The sequence below is a fragment of the Lycium barbarum genome, chromosome 2 (assembly GCF_019175385.1).
Source record: "Lycium barbarum isolate Lr01 chromosome 2, ASM1917538v2, whole genome shotgun sequence".
Classification (NCBI taxonomy): domain Eukaryota; kingdom Viridiplantae; phylum Streptophyta; class Magnoliopsida; order Solanales; family Solanaceae; genus Lycium; species Lycium barbarum.
In genome coordinates this window covers 150,289,533-150,307,762 of record NC_083338.1, presented here as the reverse complement: position 1 = coordinate 150,307,762, position 18,230 = coordinate 150,289,533, and the positions used below count along the sequence as shown (strand labels likewise).

Here is an 18,230-nt window from a genome sequence, read left to right as displayed (position 1 = left end):
ATTGTTTGATTACTATGATCTTTTTGTCTGGTGGTTCTAGTCCCATTGAACCAATGGTATGGAGAATTAGCCCTACATCATAAAATTACTTTCTTTAAGGAGATATGGTCTTATACTTTGCAAGTGCAAATTAACAAGGAATACCACCAGGTGAAAAGGCTTAGGGCTCGTTTGGTTGGAAACAACTTATCCCGGGATAAGTTATCCTGGGATTAGTTATTCCACCCTCAAGGTGGGATAAAAAAACACTCTAATCCTGGGATTAGTTATCCTGAGTTTTTTTCCATGGGATAAGGCGGTACTAATTTTTATCCCGGGACTATTTTTCTCTATCCATCATACCAAACGAGCCCTTAAAGTTTCCTCAGAACTAGAGAACAGTATAGGAGAAAACATTGGCTCAAAGTTTGACTCCAATTTATTGTTACAGTCATTTCCTATGAACAAAACAATGATTCACTACATATAGTATAAATTATAACCACACACACATAAGAAACCTATATAAATACTAATATCTGAAACCTTAGTTTCTCAGCATTGTTCAGCATGTGAGACCAATGACAGGTAGCAAATTTTTTGGCTTCATGTAGGGATTATCTTCACCTCCTCAAGGCTTTGTGTTTGTCCACTAGGCGGATGCAGGTGTTGCTGAAGAGGCGGATGCTTTGCCAACAGATAATTGTGGCATTTGACTAGGCTGCTGACGCTGCATCTGGAACATGTTATGCTTCACTGACATCTGTTGTGTCATGCTATTAGGCAACCGTCCTTCCTCCCGTAGTTCCCCAGCAGCAAGCTTTAAACGCTGGACTTCTGCAGTTAATGTCTCATGCAAGGCTGCAGTTCAAAGCTAAAGTTATCAATGTCCATCTTTGTGGTAGGCGCATCAGGAAGACATTCACAGAGTTTCAGCATAGAATATCAAGAAGCCATGACTAGAACAATATAACTTGTCCTAAAGTGATCAAACAAACAAGCAAACATGCTCTTGATAATGTTTTTCAAATACCTCAGACTTCAAAAAAGAAAATATTCGGCACAAAAATTGCTTCCAAGAGAAACTTCCATCCTAATAAACTAGTAAACCAAATATGGAGAAAACAATGTATGCAGTACAACCTACTTATAGTGACATGTCCATGAGGACAGAGAAGATCTGAGCAGAACAAGAAACACAATAAAACTGGCACTGTTGGAGAAAACTGAAATACCAAAGACGAACACAAACAGGTCCTGCCGGAACATCTTACTTTACTGTCTGTCAGTGAGACAGCATTTTGTAACATTGAAGTTGGGGTATTTATCAATAAAAGATGCCGATGGGTGGTACACTGTTAAAGAAAATCATGCTTCTCTGAGTAGGCCTGCTCGTTACTGGTTAGAATCAAACAATCCTAATGAAACAGCTACATCAAGTACTTTGGTTTTTCGGTGCTCAGTGAGTCAGTGAGGGACATTGAAATTTTGTTGTTGTTGTTGTTACATTCTGATAATTCCAACCAAACAAACAAAAGTAACCGAATAAGGATCGATCACATCAAGTTGAGTTGGTATCGTGGTTAGTACTCCTTGCTCCTGGACAAGCTCCATCCTTCCAATCATATTGGCTCCATCTGCCATTTATAATTTACATAATTGAACTTGGGTCCCTAATTACTTTTCCATTATCCCAGAGGCTTTCCTCACACAAATATTTCTTTTTTTGAAACTGGTACTATCCTCACACAAATATTATGTTTCCTCTTGTACTTCGGCATTGTATTCTTCGCCTATCTTCATAAATCTATAATGGCTTCCTACCATTTCTCTCTCTCTCTCTCTCTCTGCCTTCAGGTAGGCCATGGACACTATTTTCCCCTTTCAAAGACTCTAAATGCATTGTAAACTAATTTATTCTTCTTTCTTTCGCGTACAACATAGAACTATAGAAGTACTTCAGAAAACCCACTCCATTATAAATTCACGACCACCATTAAAATCTCCTTCCTCCCATTTTCTTCAAACAATAGCAACAAAATCAATATGTACAAGGCTAGAGTCATGAAGCTCAAATCAGGCCAAGCTGCAAGCATTTCTTTCTATAAAACTCAAATTGCAACTTTCTCTTTCTATAAAACTTATTATCCAGCTGATTCAGTAAACACCCAAAAATTTCTTTAACTTCTCCAAGTTTTATGAATTTAAATTCTAGAGGTAATTGTCACATTGAACGTATTAACAAAATAAAATGTGTTTTTTGGACGAAGAAAGAATGTTAATCAGCATTCGGTGGATGCCAGCAAAATACAAAGGAGCAGTTCCCTCTTCTGATAAGAAGTTCTATGCTGATAATTCATTTTGTCGAAATAAAATGAGATTCATCAGCATAGAACTTTTCACCTTGAAGAGTGTATCAATTGAATCAGATTTATTTAAGTTCAAGACAGATGGAAGCCACCACTGTCTAAAACAATAAAATGAAATTACTAAGTTTATACCTTTAGAATGTACTTGATGTAGAAATCATACCTTTTCAAACTACATAACAGAAAATAAGGAAACCAATTAAAATTGAAAAGCTTTCCGCAAATTTTGCGAAAACTCTAAATAATTGATATCTTTGATGACAGTGATGTTTTTTCAAAAAAAAAAAAAAAACCACATTGGAGTATATTCCAATTTGTAAACGATTATACTACAGAACATTTTTTTTTGGTAACTAACAATTTGCAACTACTAGATTCCTTTTTGCAACACACTAGGGACTTAGAAACCAAAAGAAAAAGGAAGTGGAGCGGTAATACCATCTCTAAGTTGAGCCTGTTGTTCCATGGCTTGAATGCGGAATTTCAGCTCACTGTTCAAGCTTGAAATCTCAGTAAAATCTTTCTGTAATAAGAATGAAAATCCAGTAAACAAACTCAAATTCATAAAAGAAACATTGAAGGAAAACCACAATATTTTCTATAAGAACCTGCAGGATGGTAACTTGTGTGGATAAGGTAGTTGCTTCTGTCTGTAGCTTTTGAACCTTATGTTCCAATTCTGAGATGTAACGCAATTTACGCTCCTTGGATCGAGCAGCAGACAGACGATTAGCCAATATCCTGAGGAAAGAAACTATCAGGTATGATTTGTATACAGGATGCCCTCTTTATTTATTTCAACTTTTATGGATAACAAATATAAACTAGAATCTTTTAGCAGCAAGTCTCTATACCTTTTGGCGCGCTTAGGATCTGAAACTGCAATCTCAGCAAGTCTTTCATCTGCCATAATTTTCTTCAGCTCAGCTTCACTAAATTCAGCATTTCCAAAGTCAAAATTATGCTTGCTCGAACTCTCATTTCCTGAATTACTCGGTGAAAGCTGACCGGAACGTATCACCAGAGAAGTTGGTAAGTTTGGTGACTCATCGCCATACTTAAAACTTCCAATACCACTATCCATGGAAAGACTCCTAAAGTGACGTGCAGCTGGAGCAATATTCGCATCTGCGCTCCTCTTTGTTCCTTCCCTTAAACTTGTTGGTTGGATACTAGCAGTGTTCCCTTTCAAAACACTTTCCGCTTCATTATTGCTGCTGTCACAACCGCTTACCTTTGTGCCACTGACCATACTGTCCTTATCTCTATCCTCAGTGCCTGGAGAGTTCAATGCCTCTATATTTTCTAAATTCATATAGGAAAACAATAACTCATCTGTAACCTCTCCCCTTGCTTTCCTCTCACCAATAACTTTCTGGCCACTTATGGGCATCAACTGAGGTGAAGACTGTATCATAGCTGAGAATCCTAACGGAACATCACTGTTAGATCGACGATGTCCTTTCCGAGGAGGAAGACCATCACTTCCCCGAAACGTGTTTTCCCTTGTAAAGGAAGACACAACATTTGGACCTTGAGAATTCACATCTACTTCCTCCATAGACATGTCCTTCGCCATCGACGGCTCGATAGGAGGAATAGGGCTCAGTGGGGGCAAACAACAATTCGAGAAAATACTCGGTTGAGATAAAGACCTCGCATGAGAAGCTCCCACACCAAAATTGTGACTCATAGGTGGCTTAGAATTAGACTGAGCTGTCTGAGCCATCAGAATCAATCAACAAATAATAACACCAAACACGTAAAACCGCAAAAGATTCAATTTTTCTCACACCCCAAGCAAATTGGAACTACCTAAACACAGTTATCTTAAGAATGATCAAACAACAACACCAAGCCCGTAAAACCCCAAAAGATTGAATTTTTCTCACACCCCAAAAAACTGGAACTACCTAACACAATTTATCTTCAAAATGATCAAAGATCTTCAGCAATTCCCTTCAAAATCAATCAATAATTAACAACACCAAACCTGTAAAACCACAAAAGATTCAGTTTTTGCTATTATCTTGAAATGATCAAAGAACTTCAGCTATTCCCATCAGATTAATCAATAAATAAATAACAACACCAAACCTGTAAAACCACAAAATATTCAATTTTTACACAACCCCAAATGCTATTATCTTGAAATGATCAAAGAACTACAGTAATTCTCATCAGATTACTCAAAATTTTCAGCTCCAAGTAAAACCCTAGAGAGACAAACTGATTAATCCCCAAAACCCTGATTAAACCCAATTCAACTAATTAATTTCAGTACAGACAAATACCCTAACAAAAGATAAAACGAAAAAACAAGAGTAAGAAGAACAAGAAAGAAAAATGAAGTACCTGAATTTTAGTCAAAATTTAAAGAGCCACAGTCCAATGTGATGAGATAAACGTGCAAACGTTAATGAAAGTAAAGTTGTGGGGTTATAAGGGGAAAAAAAAAAGGTGAATTTCCCGCTGAAAATGGCGGTGATTACGGTTTAATTTGTAAAGAGAAAAAAAAAGAATAGTAGAGAAGAAGCGAAGGGGACAAAAACTTTGGAGTGTACATAAAAAATGACGGGGTTGTTTTATAGGCAGATATATGTTTCTTGTCCCACTCACTGTCTAAGTGCAACAATGCTACGCGCTACGACAAATACAGGATTTTCTCCGATGCTCACTTTAGATTTCACCAATTTTCTTACAACTAACTATTCCATATTTCAAATTATGATGATCTACTACTAATTAATTTGAACTCGTGACTTGTAACATTTGTTTGAAAAAAGAATTTCCTATTTTTTTTTTACAATTGTGGAGTTTGAAAAAGTTTAAGCGTATTTCGATTAATTGAACAAAGTATCTATTACCTCTTATCAATATAAATATTGGATAACTCTGCGCACCTAGATTTCGATAGATGAAAAAATAACCTGATTTTTTTTGTTTTTGCCTTCATTAGTATTTAAACTTGAAACCTGATGATTCTCGACCCACTATATTGATTACTAGGTCACATCCTTGGATGCAAAAGATTCTTTCTTTTTCTACGGTTCATATGATGGGCTTAATTTGAATGTCGTCGTGTTTGTGACGCTCATGATGCTGGCGGGTCGAAAAGAAGGACCGACAGACTTTTAGATTGACAAACTTTATAAGAAGGGGGTACATGTTACATTTTTGTGATGGTACTATAAAGAGCCGTTTGGGCATGGTTTGAAATCATGTTTGGATATATAATTTGGATATCTTAAGTTGTATTTTCTCTTATAGACATAAAAATTCACAAGTTGTGAAAACTATCAAAACATTCTCAATTCCTATACAATCTTAGTATATAAGGAAGTCATAGTTTATAACAAAATTAATACGCTACTAGAAGACCTTTCTAAAAATACAACATCAATTGATCAAACTTTAGTTCAATATAAACGAAAATTTAACATGAATAGCAATGTAACTACTCTTTAATATAATCCTCTCACATGGTAGACATAAATAGAGATCGGTGGAAGTTAATGAGGTTGGGGGAATAATTATTAAAAGTATTTATCAACTTATGGGTCTTTTTTTATAAAATATAAATTTATGAGTCAAGTTTTATATTTAAAATTTTGAAACCATAAGATAAAATGCACTAATTTTATCTCATAATTTTAAATTATAGTTTCAAACCGCGTTTCCAAAGGCCTACTGAAACTTGTAAAAAGAAAATGCTTTCTACCCAGAATTTATGCAAAATTTGACGGTCATTTCATTGGCAATTAACGAAGGGATTCCAGTCCATCCAATGGTGTGTGAAATTAATGCATTGAAGGCCGGCCCACGTCAAAATTAACTATGTGGGTCCAATTTCGTGGAACTTCATTTGTGGCCACTTGGGCAATTGTAAAGTCCATCATCATTGAAATTATCATCATCATTTGTTAGAAAAATAGAGATGGGATTTTCCTTCGGACATGTGTAAGAAATAGGGAAATCACTACATGCCTAAATTATCTTTGCTAATTTAGAGGTTTAATATCTATAAAAAAATTGATGAACTGTGATAATATTTTAGTGTTTTTCCCTCGTCTTTTAAGTGAGAATTGCACCCCTATCGACTACTCACTTATTTCAAAAAGAATGAAGAGATTCGCGCTACAAACGTCAAACCTCCTAATTTTTTGTCTCAATTTAAGCTATTTTTTAAAAATAAAATTTACATAATTGAAAAACACATTTAAAAAGTATTTTAAGCTGTAACTTTTTATAATTATAAAATTTGAGAAAATATATGAATTTGTTTGCTTAATTTTTTTTTTTTTGACTCCCAAATAATCCTGCTATAATATTACATGTGAAGCGGAATGGAAGAAAAGTATGGTTATCTAATGAGTTACATAACCTTTAGTTTTAATTTATTCCTTTCTAGGAGTAAAGAATATTTTATTTTGTTAAACTTCAAACAATAGAAAGAAACAGTGAAGTTATACTCTCTTTAGAACTCTTTCGTCTTTTTCTTACACTTTTTTTCTCAAACTCCAAACATGAGAAAGCAAAAGATATTTTTCAACTTTCTCTTATTTGGACCACTAAATCAAGAGAGTAACACGTGCTTCACCTAACAAAAACTTTAATATCATAAAAGACAAAAAAGATAATTTAAACTTCTACCATTTTTCCACCTACTTTGAACTGTGGCGGTTCAAAACTCCATAAAATTTTCTCATAGTCTGATATATGCAGTTCAAACTCTAATAAAATTTCTTAAATTTTCGAGCTTAACTAGGGGTATATTTCAAACGACAACTAACTTTAAACACCGGTCCAAAGACATTTACGTGAAGCATCCGAAGCAATTTTCAATCACTTGACTCTCCTTTTAGATTAGAAATTCTTAGTTTTTCCCTCCCAATTTTCACTCTTTCCATGAGGCAAGACCTCACTAAACTATACGTCGACACAAGAGAAGAAGACCGGACACTATGAATCTTCGGGATACTGAGTTGGTGCTCTTCTTGAAGAGAACTTCAATCTAATACCCACTGTGGATCAACTCATATTTTCACTTTATTTTCGTTACGAAGATGTATCACCTCAGGATCCATTGCTAGCCCACCCAATATTTACTTTATGTTACACGATGGACGTATACATACAGATTCCACTGCAGTATATCGACAATGGAGGTTATGACATTTCAAAAAGATTTCTCTTAGTTATGAATTTCATCCTCTGATAATCTTGAAACTAATAAAAGAAGCTAATTACTAGAAACAGAGCCAAGCATCTTATATAGCCATCATACTAGATATTCAATAAATTAACAATCAACGTTGTGGCAACAGAAAGTGCCCTGAATACAGTGCTTTTTCTTTACAGTTATCTCCCGTTGATCCAACTCCGAATCCAGGTGATGATTTAAACAACTGACACTTTAGGATGACGACAAACTTACATAGGGGCTAAAGAAATGTGATGAACTAACGGGGACATAATATGTAAATGACGTAAGTACCGTCTTAGATTGAAGACTTCGAAGCAATTATTTGATGGTGATGTAGCGGTTTGTCCCATGTTTTGCCCAGTGGTTCTTAAGATCAACTGGATTTGATAAATCATGGCCTTCTCCTGCAAGGCGACTAAGCAGCTTGGTGAATGCACCTCCGCTCATTTTTCGACCACCAATTCGGGCATGTCGCTTGTTTGGGACAGCTGGTAGTGGATACATCGACAAATTGGTCGTGCAACAGGAGGATTGCCAGCCTCCATTTCCCCATTTATAGCAAGGTCTTAAAACTCCGGTGCAGGAACAAACTGGAACTGGCATGGTTGTTTCATCGAAAGAAACTTGGTTGAGCCCGAGGTCCTGATCCTTCCAATCCGGTTTTGACACATCATCGCTTGCACTGCCCATTTCTTGTGCACCCTTCCACTCCTGAGATTTGCCGAATGATGTTTGGTTAAGATCTTCGGTTTCCCTTTTCACTTTCTTGGATGCTTTTGGAATCTTCTTGGGACCTGTCGCTGCCTTTGGCTCCTTAGCTCTTTTGTTCCGACGGGGCTTTGTGGGCTCCGGAGCAGGTGGTGACACTGGTATGGCTTCATTCATATAGGTTGGTTCTCCCATATGCGGCTGATGATGTACATGTTGTTGAGGATGGTGCATGTGTTTCACTCCACGGGCATTAATCTGACTGCCATTCATCGAGTTTTCTCGATACTGAAGAGTAGCAATGGCGTTATCCCGCTCCAAGATGGCATTATTTCGTTCTGCTAGTGCGGAATCTCGCTGCAGGATAGCCATGTCACGCTCCGCCAAGGCAGCCTTTTTTTCTGAAAGGGCCAGATTTCTTTCTTGTATAGCAGCATCTCTTTCTGCCATGATGGCCATTATCTGCTTCATTGATGGCTGATGCTGCATCAACCACTGAAATATGGAAAACTTAGCATCAGTACTGGCTATTTAATTAAAGCCCCACATACGCCATCTCATAATTCTGTTAAAAGGAGGGATATTTTTAAACATAAAGGGCAAATGTGGTCCAATTGGTGGAAGGAGGGCATTTTTACCCGAAAATTAACGTTATGGGCAATTGGGGTCCAATAGGTGGAAGGAGAGCAAATTTAAACCATTTCCAATACGTTAGGGGCATTTTTGACCCTTCTCCGTAGATTCAATGAAGCATTCTTTTAGTTAGGAAGTGTGCGGATGTAGATCAGAAGGTATGGGTTCAACTGAACCCATTTCTATGTGAAAAATCACTAAAATTGCAACAAAAGAATACATTTTGAACCCATTATTTTAGAAGTTCAATGGATTCAGTAGTAATAACATAAAGTCGACGATGTATCCACCTCGGGTTACAACACCTGGGAGTCGTACTTAAGATCCAAACTGAGAAACTAGACTTAGGCAATCAACTTTTAACTACTGCTACATACCTGACCCTGAGGCGGTTTATGCCTACCATTATCGCGATGTCCACTGTCATCCATATGATATATCCAGGTAGTCGATGTCAAATCAGTGTCAGCCTTCAATCCAACAAAACTGACATGTACTCATCAAGGAAAAACCAACCCCTGTAGCCAAAATTGAGAAAATCAGTGTCCCTCAATACCTACGACAGAAATTGAAGTGCATAAAAGTAAATGACACAAGTATTTTATATTGGTTGCGAACCGATGTGGTACCTACATCCAGTTTCTCTTGGGTTACAAGGGTTACATAGGATCTTTCATTGTCAAAGTTGATTACAGTGACAATGGTTTTTCTCGCGCTCACCGCAAATGTTTACAGCTTTGGTTTTCTCTCGCTCAGTGGCGGATCCACCGTTACGGTACCGGGTTCATCTAAACCCCCAGTATTTTCGACGTGGAGCAAAAATTTATTTATTAAAATTCAGTAAAATTGCAATAAATAGGAGATAATAAATAGGAGATATGAACCATAACTTTAAAAAATATAGGGTTCAATATGAGAAACCTTAACAGTTGAACCCACATAATTTAAATCCTGGATCCGCCTCTGCTCTCACTAACCAACAAAGATGATCTACACAACCTCTCACTTTCTCCTTTTCTCTCTATCTTATCTCTCAAATAATTAAAGAACACATGAGCAGCAAGAATCATCAGTCAAAAAGCCTTCACCTTCAAATGCTCTTATAACAAAAGAAAATGAAGGAAAATAGAAGAGTCACAAAAAAGGGAAAATATCCAACAAAATTAATCCATTCCATTTCAGGAAGCATACACATACATTCAGAGCTTTGAGCTAATAAACGAATCCAGCAATAGAAATCTTACCGACTACCAATCGATTCAGATCTGCATTCTCTTAGTCAAAGCTGTATCATAAAGAACCTGAAAGAAAAAAACATATCATTAGCACCACCGGCCTTAATAGAACATAAGGAAGCAGAGATGAGAAACGAACACAAGATTTGTAACGTTTTGGTGATGGTAGAGACCCACATATGTGTGCCGTTTTATAGGTAGATGTCCGAGATTGCAACAATCCGGAATTCACATAAAATTTAATAAGCGTCTATCCCAAGAGGGGAAAATAAAAGCGCAGATTAGTTATGACTTATGACAAGCTACAGCAATCTGGAAGCAGATTTCAATCGCTACATGACATAAAACATGTGAAGTTTAATTCATGGGAGTTGTTGAAGTCAGATCAAATATGAATAAGCTAATCCGGGATGAGAGTACTTAGGCCTAAGTATTTTCAAAAGTATTCCAGCAGAAGGTCTGCGGATTTTACAAATTCCGTAGTGATATGTTGGCACGTTAAACAGCATGATTAACTCATTCTATGATGCCAAGAAGATATCATCCCCAATTATGAACAAGTTCAAAATAATTGTTGGTGCTAAGTTATCTAAGTTCCTATGGGAAAAGAAATAAGAAAACAAACAAACAAATAAGCGTAGAAAGAATATCTATTTCAAGAAAAAGGGAAGAAGCTTAGCACTGTTTCATCTTATCAGTTTCATCGATAACTGATCTCAAGATGAAATTCAAGCTAAAATACAGATTGAAAAGAGATTTTTGCAATATTTACTTCTGAAACAACATTGCACCATAGCTCATAATTCTTGATTCATTGAGACAAAACGATTTCATTAATACACCTTAACTCCATATCAAACTATCAATTGCCAGTACGAAATATGGAACCTTCATGTTGCCCATTTTCTCAAAAGAATTATGACAATCTTGGAAAGGACACATTTTTAATGACCGTTGTCTCTTCATTACACATGAATGATCAATTCAAACATATTTCAGTTTCTTGAACAGGTCAATTTAAAATAGTAATTAATTTACCCGTCCTAAAAACTTGCAATAAGATGGACAAACACAGTAGTCATTAGTTATCTTCCACGATTACAGCTTACTATGGACTTACATTTCATCCAGCAAAAAAAAAAAAAAACTGTTGTGATTTCAACCAAGTAGACAGAGCCCAAAAAAAATACTTACACCAGTTCCAATAATCAATCGCCTTAAGAATTTCAGTACAAGCAATTTAACCTAAAGAGTAGCTCATAATTAAACATCCCCCATCCCCGGCACCCCCAACAGAAGGAAAAAAAAAACATAGCTTACTATTAGCTCTTTTTTCCAGCTAAATAGTGTTCACTGTATTGGCTCAACAACACACACTCTGCAGTTAAAAATGGAAAGGTTTTTTTTCATCCAAAAAAAAAAAAAAAGTGGAAAGGTTTTAAGGCTAATGAGTGTTTCATTAGACAATGCCTTGACTTAATCTAAACTAAACCATAAAATTACGAGCTCTAACAAACAAAAAAACAAGTCTTTCAGCATAGAAAGAACCAATCTTTATAACCAAAAAACAGCAAAACCAGAAATGGGCACTTTAAAAATGATTTCTTGCAGATCAATCATACAAACAGGAAATGAAAATGAACTTCAACAACAATTAAACAATCAGTTAATCAAGATTCTGAGAAAACAAATTACACCCAAGTTCAGATAAGTGAAACCCCATAAACCAAAGCTAGTCAAAAACAATTAACAACTCAAATTCAAGCTCAAACCAACTCATAAAACAAGCTGAAACTCTCATCAAAACCAACTGAATTACGTATGAACAAATATCAACTGCCCAACAAAATACATGAAAAAAATTATAAAAAAGAAGAAACACCCATTAAAGAAGCTTACATAGTAGAGCTGGTACATAATTGAAAAAAGAAAAATAAAGAGAGAAAAGAGTCAAAACTCAAAAACCCTAACTTGAAGGAGATAAAAAATATCAGTGTAAGAAAGAACAGTAGTTGAAAGAAAAGAGCAAAGAGGAAGAGTACACAAGCACATTGACATCACCCATCAACTCTTTTTTTTTTTTTTTGGAATTTTTCATTAATTTTATTTTACCTGTCAACACCAAACACCACCCCCATACCAGCATCTTTTTGTTTTCTTCTTCTTGAGTTTCTTTATTACCCTTTGGACAAAAGGAAAAAAAAATAGTTTAGTACTTACTCAACTACTTTGTTCGGTAGTTATTCAAAATTATCCAGAATTATAATTCTGAGATTAATTTATCTCATCTATTGGAATTATTTTATATCATCTAAAAGATGGTATAAAATAATCCCAATATAAGTGGGATAAGAGGAGATATTCCATCTCTTGGGTTGGAATGCATTTTATATCTTATTTGATATAAAGTATAAATTTATACCTTCTATCAAACATAATATAAAAAATTAATATCGTCATATCTCAGCTTATATCATGCACCAAACATCCATAGTGTTTTCTGAAAATTGACTGCAAAAGCCATGATTGTGAGTGGAAGGCTGGAAGCTTATATATTGAGATTTGTGCTGACAAGTGAAAAAAAGACAACTTTTTTATGTGTCTTTTTGGCCATGTTGCTAGTGGTGGGAGCACATTTTATTGCTAAATGAGTATTTTTCAAAGTTCATATTATTTCTCTAGTATCACCCGAATATGACAGATCCTTTTCTGTATAAAAAGTGAATTTGAATATAAAAACTAAAATGCCATGCAAACATTTGGAAAATTCTGCTTCTTTTTTTTTTTTTTGGCGGGATAGTAAAAGATCTTTAATTTTGCGAAATGTTTCATTGCCGTGGCCCGTGAGATCCGAGTGTTTTAAAAATCGTCTCTTAAATATAATTTTAGTTATTTCAATTTGTTAAAAGCAAGCTTTGTGTACTAACAAACTTTTGTTGCGAGATTTAACGGGAAGATGAGAAAACGGATTTAACTTAACTCATATTTGAAAGTGTAATTTTAGCAGTTTCTATTATTTTTTGTTATATTTAAAGTATGGTGTAGCTTTTCTAAATGCACTTTTGCTACTTTTTATGTAATTTTGCTATTTTTTTTTTTTTTGAGTTTTAAATGTTCCTAGTTACATCTTTTCTTTTCTTTCACGATTCTCATAAACTCTAATAGCAAAAGTGTGTTAAATATTTGACGGAAACTAGAAATGTTAGTTTTTGATAAAATTAGAGGATCAAAAATGGGGAAAAAAAAAAGGTATTAAAAGGGACAACAAAACAAGTACCGCTGTTGTTTGCTGTAGAAAAATGGATAAGGTGCATTCTGATAATTTTCTAAGACGGTAATACGAACTTTGATATTATAACACAATGAAATAAGACAACTTTCATAAGCATTTTACTGCAATCCGTCATATATCTTGCTAAAGGATAGAATCTCATCGTATTCCTAGAAATGGGAACTCACTAGAAGTAGAATCTTCTATTTATTTTTAGGGTTCCCACCCATTTTTTTTGCGTGGATTGCCCGTCAAAGGCACTGGTCTTTAACTTTTACACAATTTTGAGTTCGAAATCCTGCTCAGTCAAAAATTAAAAAAATTGCAATGCAGAATTTTGAATTTCGCAAGTCAAAGTTTCGTAGCAAAGTAGGTCTATTCAGGCAAAAATCTAACTTATAAGATAGAGGTTTGCCTTATAACAAAATTTGCCTTAAGACAGATTTTTTTTTTTTTTTTTTTTTGACTTTGTGAGGTAAGCCTAACTTTTGCCCGAATAGGCCTACTTTGCTACGAAACTTTGTCTTGCGAATTTTGTTTTTTCCTGAACCGAGTTTGAACCCAGTAGCTCGGAGTATTTTAGGCCAAAGAACAAAAATTAAAGACCAGCAATTTGATGAGCAAAATTTAAAGACCACCCCCGAATAAGGGCATCGTGCAAATTGCCTGTTTCCACCCGGTGTCCGGTATTCATATTGGGCCTCAGACTAGCTGGTAAGATTCATTAAACGGGAAGTGCTCTCTATCATAATTTTTCCATCGAACCCGAGACAATGGTTAAGAAGTAGAAAATTCTTATCCCTCTTAACTAAAGGAGAAACATTGAGTATTACAGGAGCAGCAAAACTTCAATATTAGCATAGCCACACTAACGCAATATATGGCCAATAAAATCTGCATCTGAAATTTGGCTCATAACTTCAAAGCTAAACAGTCAAGAAATTGATTGCAGAAACGGAAGTTAAATCCAGAAAGCCTGCTATCTAATCTAACTTGTATGAGGTTTCTTCTCTATGCTCGACTTGCTCAGAACAATAACTCCAAGCACAATAAGTGAAGCGCCTGCAAACCACTGCAAAAGCAATACCGATTAATAGACCAAATGGCATAATTCTCATCATTTATGTGGTCAATCTATCATCAACAGTGACCGGGATGTATCCAAGTTTTAGTCGATGTAAAAGTGTAATTAGATGCTGGACATTATTCTTATCATGTCGGGTAACTAATACTCATAGCAACCGTAAAGACATACTTTCTGACTATTAGTACTTCAGACTAATTTTAGAAATTTTTTGTTCAGTGATTGATCTTTAAGGTGAAGTCGTGATCAGAGGCGTATGTAGCCTATAAGGTTGGGTTCAATTGAACCCCAAATTTTAGATGCGGAGCCTAAATTTATGTATAAAAAATTATTAAAATTGTAATAAATAGTAGATATGAACCCCTAACTTTAAAAATATAATGAGTTCAATACTAAAAATCTATAGATTGAACCCATAAAATTTAAATCATGGATCCGCCTCTGGTCGTGATACAGTTGGACAGAGAAGACTGAACAAGAAACGGGATCAAAAGGCTCGTACTATGACTACAGAAATCATAGTAAGGTTAATCCAGCAATGTCGGGAAAAAATCCAGCTTGGTAATAGGTTGAAAGATGTACAGCGCAATAACACAAGGACTTCGAAAAAATGAGAAGAGGGAACTGAACAAGTAAAAAGATCAGAGGATCATGCTGTAGTCCATAAATACAGAGAAGCACAAATTTCAGAAATTACCTGGACTGGTAGTGGCTCCCTGAAAAGCAAAAATCCAGCCAATCCAGATGATAAAAAGTTGGTTGCAAAGTTTGTCACAGTAGCTTGTAGAGATGATAGGGCTTTAAGGCTATTCACATAGCATCCCCACATTGTGACATTGAATAATATGACACAACCATATTTGATGAGCTGTAAATTTAAGAAGACATCGATTAGCCAACAGTTCAAGATTGCTTGCCACAGCAGAATGAAGCAGAAGCAAAGAATGAGTACAAATGACATGATTCTGCAAATTTACATAGATAATCTACGTTAGACATTCAACATGGAAAAGATTTAAGCCCAAAATTTACCACAAAAAAAGTATCTACGATCTTACTTGACAGGGATTCCTTACCTACACAGGTAGAATACTAGGAATTAATTCAATTATGACATAATCAATCCAGAGACATGACTCTAAGAGAAGCAATGAAGCATCAATCCGGTTTGCAGTAGACAAAATGCACATCACATGTAAATAGACTGAAACAGATAGCATAGTCCCTCTCTTCCATTTCAATAACCTAACTCACTCCTCCGTCAACTAGAATGTAAAATATGAAAAAAGAAAAAGGCGTCCCACTGATGACTGATAACCCTTCAAGTGCTCAGTTCAACATAAACACCACAAATTTTACAAGATTTATTGGCGGAAGACTTATATTTCCAGCTATCTATATTGTGGAACACGGGAAATGTTACAGGAATCAAACAGAGACTTCAGAAGACACCACTAACACATAAGTTAAAAAATTTAATATGGCATCATTTGGGTACAAAACAAAATACAGACAAAAATTAGCAGGTTAAATAGCAAAGGGTGATTAATCATGTCCACATCAAAGAATCTTTCACAAAATAATCCTTCTTTTCCAGTCTATTACTGTCTCAACTCATCGCATTTCATCAAATCCGGATCTACTTGGAAAAAGAATCTAATACTGTTCATTTCAGACTCACTTAGGGGTCGTTTCGTTGTTGGTTGGGAAGAGAATTATTCATGTACTAAAACTAGCCGGAGTTAATAGTACTATCTTTGGTAGCTTTTTGATTACTTAGTATAAGATCCAACACTTCTTTTTTTAACTGGTATATAAGATCCAACACATTTTTTTTTAAAAAAAACTGGTACTATTATTGTATAAGATCCAACACATACAGTGTGTGTGTATCATTTACAATCCCATATAATTAAGAAAAAGAAAACGTACAAGTTATGAGTCAATTTATGTATTATTTTATACATGTAGAAGATGAAATAACTAATATGTATATGAATAACGAAATTTGCATAACTATACCCTGCATAACTAATCTCCGCATTACTAATATCTAAACAACTCTAACCAACAACCAAACAACCCCTTAGGGCATTTCCAAATTGGACACAATTCAGAATTTCGGATCCTACAGCTTAAACATACGCGTCAATCCCAAAGCCACATGAATTCTCTTTGTCAATTCAGCAACAGCCTCTCTGCCCCATAAAGGCGGAGGTAGGTAAGGTCTGCCTACATCTTACCCTCTCAGACCCCACGTGTGAGATTACATTGAGTATGTTATTGTTATTTAGACCAATTTCATTCCGATACTAAAAAAAAATAGTCCTTTTGAAGATAAATTAGGTGACAAAATTGAAGCTCCTTTGTTCAGTATACTGAAAAAAGGTATCAAGATTCAATGTGAGGATACAAATAAGAAACGACTAAAATGTTTCAAATTCCCAATCGGGTCGATACCAAGCAAGAGAGAAACTTTTCACATTTGGGGCGAAAATACTCACAGCTAATCATCATCATCATAATAAGAAATTAGAAAAGGGTAAAGAAGGAATAATAAATGAAAGATTTTAAACCTGGGAGGTGAAGAATTTGGCAGAGATGGCTGCAAGAGCAGCGTTTAGTCCAGCAGCGATTGCCCACACATACCCCTCCATTGATGCCTGTAGATCTCACTTGCACTTTTGGGAATTCATCATTACACGGCTCTGTCGTTTAAGGAAGAAGAAATACTCCATTTATTAATTAATATTATTGATTTTTTAATTTAAAGTGTGTTTTTATGTTCGGAAAAGGGCCAAAATTACCTCCGAACTTTGAAAAATAGTTCATTCATACCCTGCGTTATACTTTAGGGTCAATTATACCCTTACCGTTATACTATGAGGTCAATTATACGGTAGCTCAGTACACCATTGCGTGAACCAATACTTGATGCTAAAATACAATTTAACAGCGTAATTACCATTTTTTTTTATAGAGAACATACGTAGAAGAAGAATGAGATCCAACTGAGTTTGTAAAGGTAAGGTGACATGTTGGTATAAAAAAAACTTTGCACTGACACACTATATTTAGCTTAAATTCTTTAGAAATTAGAGAAAATTACATCGTTTGTCACGGTATTACATAATTAGCACAACTTCTAAAGTTCATCAAAAATAGCAGTTTTTATCACTTTTTATACATATTTAAACTCGGTCCATTAACTCACTAAACCAGGGATTCACATTTAAATTTTATCCCACAGATAAGAAATTCACCTTTATTCTCTTATATTTTATCTTTATTCTTTACTGTCGTTTTTCTTTCTTCTTTAACTAATACTAATACACCTCACTTTCAATTCTCTCTCCTCTTCATTTTTTGAATCTTCAGCTAACTAATACACCCTGATTATTTTTTAAATTTCACATCTCTGAATCTCCATTGCCATTCTTAACAAATTTTTGTTGTTCCTACTTTCTGTTGCTACTTATTCCTCCGTCCCAATTTGTTTGAAGGTTGACCAATTTGGGAAGTCAAACAACTCTTTCTTAGACTACGATATTCTCTAACTCTTTTCATATATTGTGAATTATTAATTATGCAGACTTATAGTACGTTTTATGAAGCTTTCAAATATGTAAATTTTATTATAAAATACTCGAAGAATCTATGTTTAAAATTAAGTCAAAATTATGGTGCTTCAGTTATTATTGGTTCGAAGAGTTGTCAGAGTTAGGACAAATTTATATGGATAATA

At 35.1% G+C, this 18,230-nt stretch overlaps 3 protein-coding genes across 8 annotated transcripts; all 3 read right to left on the bottom strand.

Moving 5' to 3' along the window:
• Positions 1 to 383: 383 nt before the first annotated feature.
• LOC132628096 (bZIP transcription factor 29-like) lies at positions 384 to 4,893 on the bottom strand. 2 transcript variants are annotated; one of them, XM_060343809.1, is made up of 6 exons: positions 4,704 to 4,893; positions 4,446 to 4,596; positions 3,203 to 4,341; positions 2,957 to 3,089; positions 2,787 to 2,871; positions 384 to 840 (listed from the first exon to the last, which is right to left on the bottom strand). In XM_060343809.1, exons 3-6 carry the CDS (start codon positions 4,075 to 4,077, stop codon positions 632 to 634), a joined length of 1,302 nt encoding a protein of 433 aa, XP_060199792.1. In that variant the 5' UTR covers positions 4,078 to 4,341; positions 4,446 to 4,596; positions 4,704 to 4,893; the 3' UTR covers positions 384 to 631. The 2 variants fall into 2 exon arrangements, with proteins under 2 accessions (XP_060199792.1, XP_060199791.1); XM_060343808.1 differs by lacking the exon at positions 4,446 to 4,596.
• A 2,701-nt stretch (positions 4,894 to 7,594) lies between these two features.
• LOC132628095 (protein BASIC PENTACYSTEINE6) lies at positions 7,595 to 12,328 on the bottom strand. 5 transcript variants are annotated; one of them, XM_060343803.1, is made up of 4 exons: positions 12,243 to 12,328; positions 10,140 to 10,196; positions 9,273 to 9,413; positions 7,595 to 8,757 (listed from the first exon to the last, which is right to left on the bottom strand). In XM_060343803.1, the coding sequence occupies exons 3-4, from the start codon at positions 9,324 to 9,326 to the stop codon at positions 7,873 to 7,875; spliced, it is 939 nt and encodes a 312-aa protein (XP_060199786.1). In that variant the 5' UTR covers positions 9,327 to 9,413; positions 10,140 to 10,196; positions 12,243 to 12,328; the 3' UTR covers positions 7,595 to 7,872. The 5 variants fall into 5 exon arrangements, with proteins under 5 accessions (XP_060199786.1, XP_060199788.1, XP_060199790.1 ...); XM_060343805.1 differs by lacking the exon at positions 12,243 to 12,328 and adding an exon at positions 12,173 to 12,240; XM_060343807.1 differs by lacking the exon at positions 12,243 to 12,328 and adding an exon at positions 12,030 to 12,166 and having other exon boundaries at positions 10,093 to 10,196.
• Positions 12,329 to 14,125: 1,797 nt separating this feature from the next.
• On the bottom strand, positions 14,126 to 17,227 carry LOC132628094 (uncharacterized). The gene is made up of 3 exons (XM_060343801.1): positions 17,062 to 17,227; positions 15,183 to 15,353; positions 14,126 to 14,473 (listed from the first exon to the last, which is right to left on the bottom strand). Exons 1-3 carry the CDS (start codon positions 17,140 to 17,142, stop codon positions 14,390 to 14,392), a joined length of 336 nt encoding a protein of 111 aa, XP_060199784.1. The 5' UTR covers positions 17,143 to 17,227; the 3' UTR covers positions 14,126 to 14,389.
• Between the last annotated feature and the right edge of the window lie 1,003 nt (positions 17,228 to 18,230).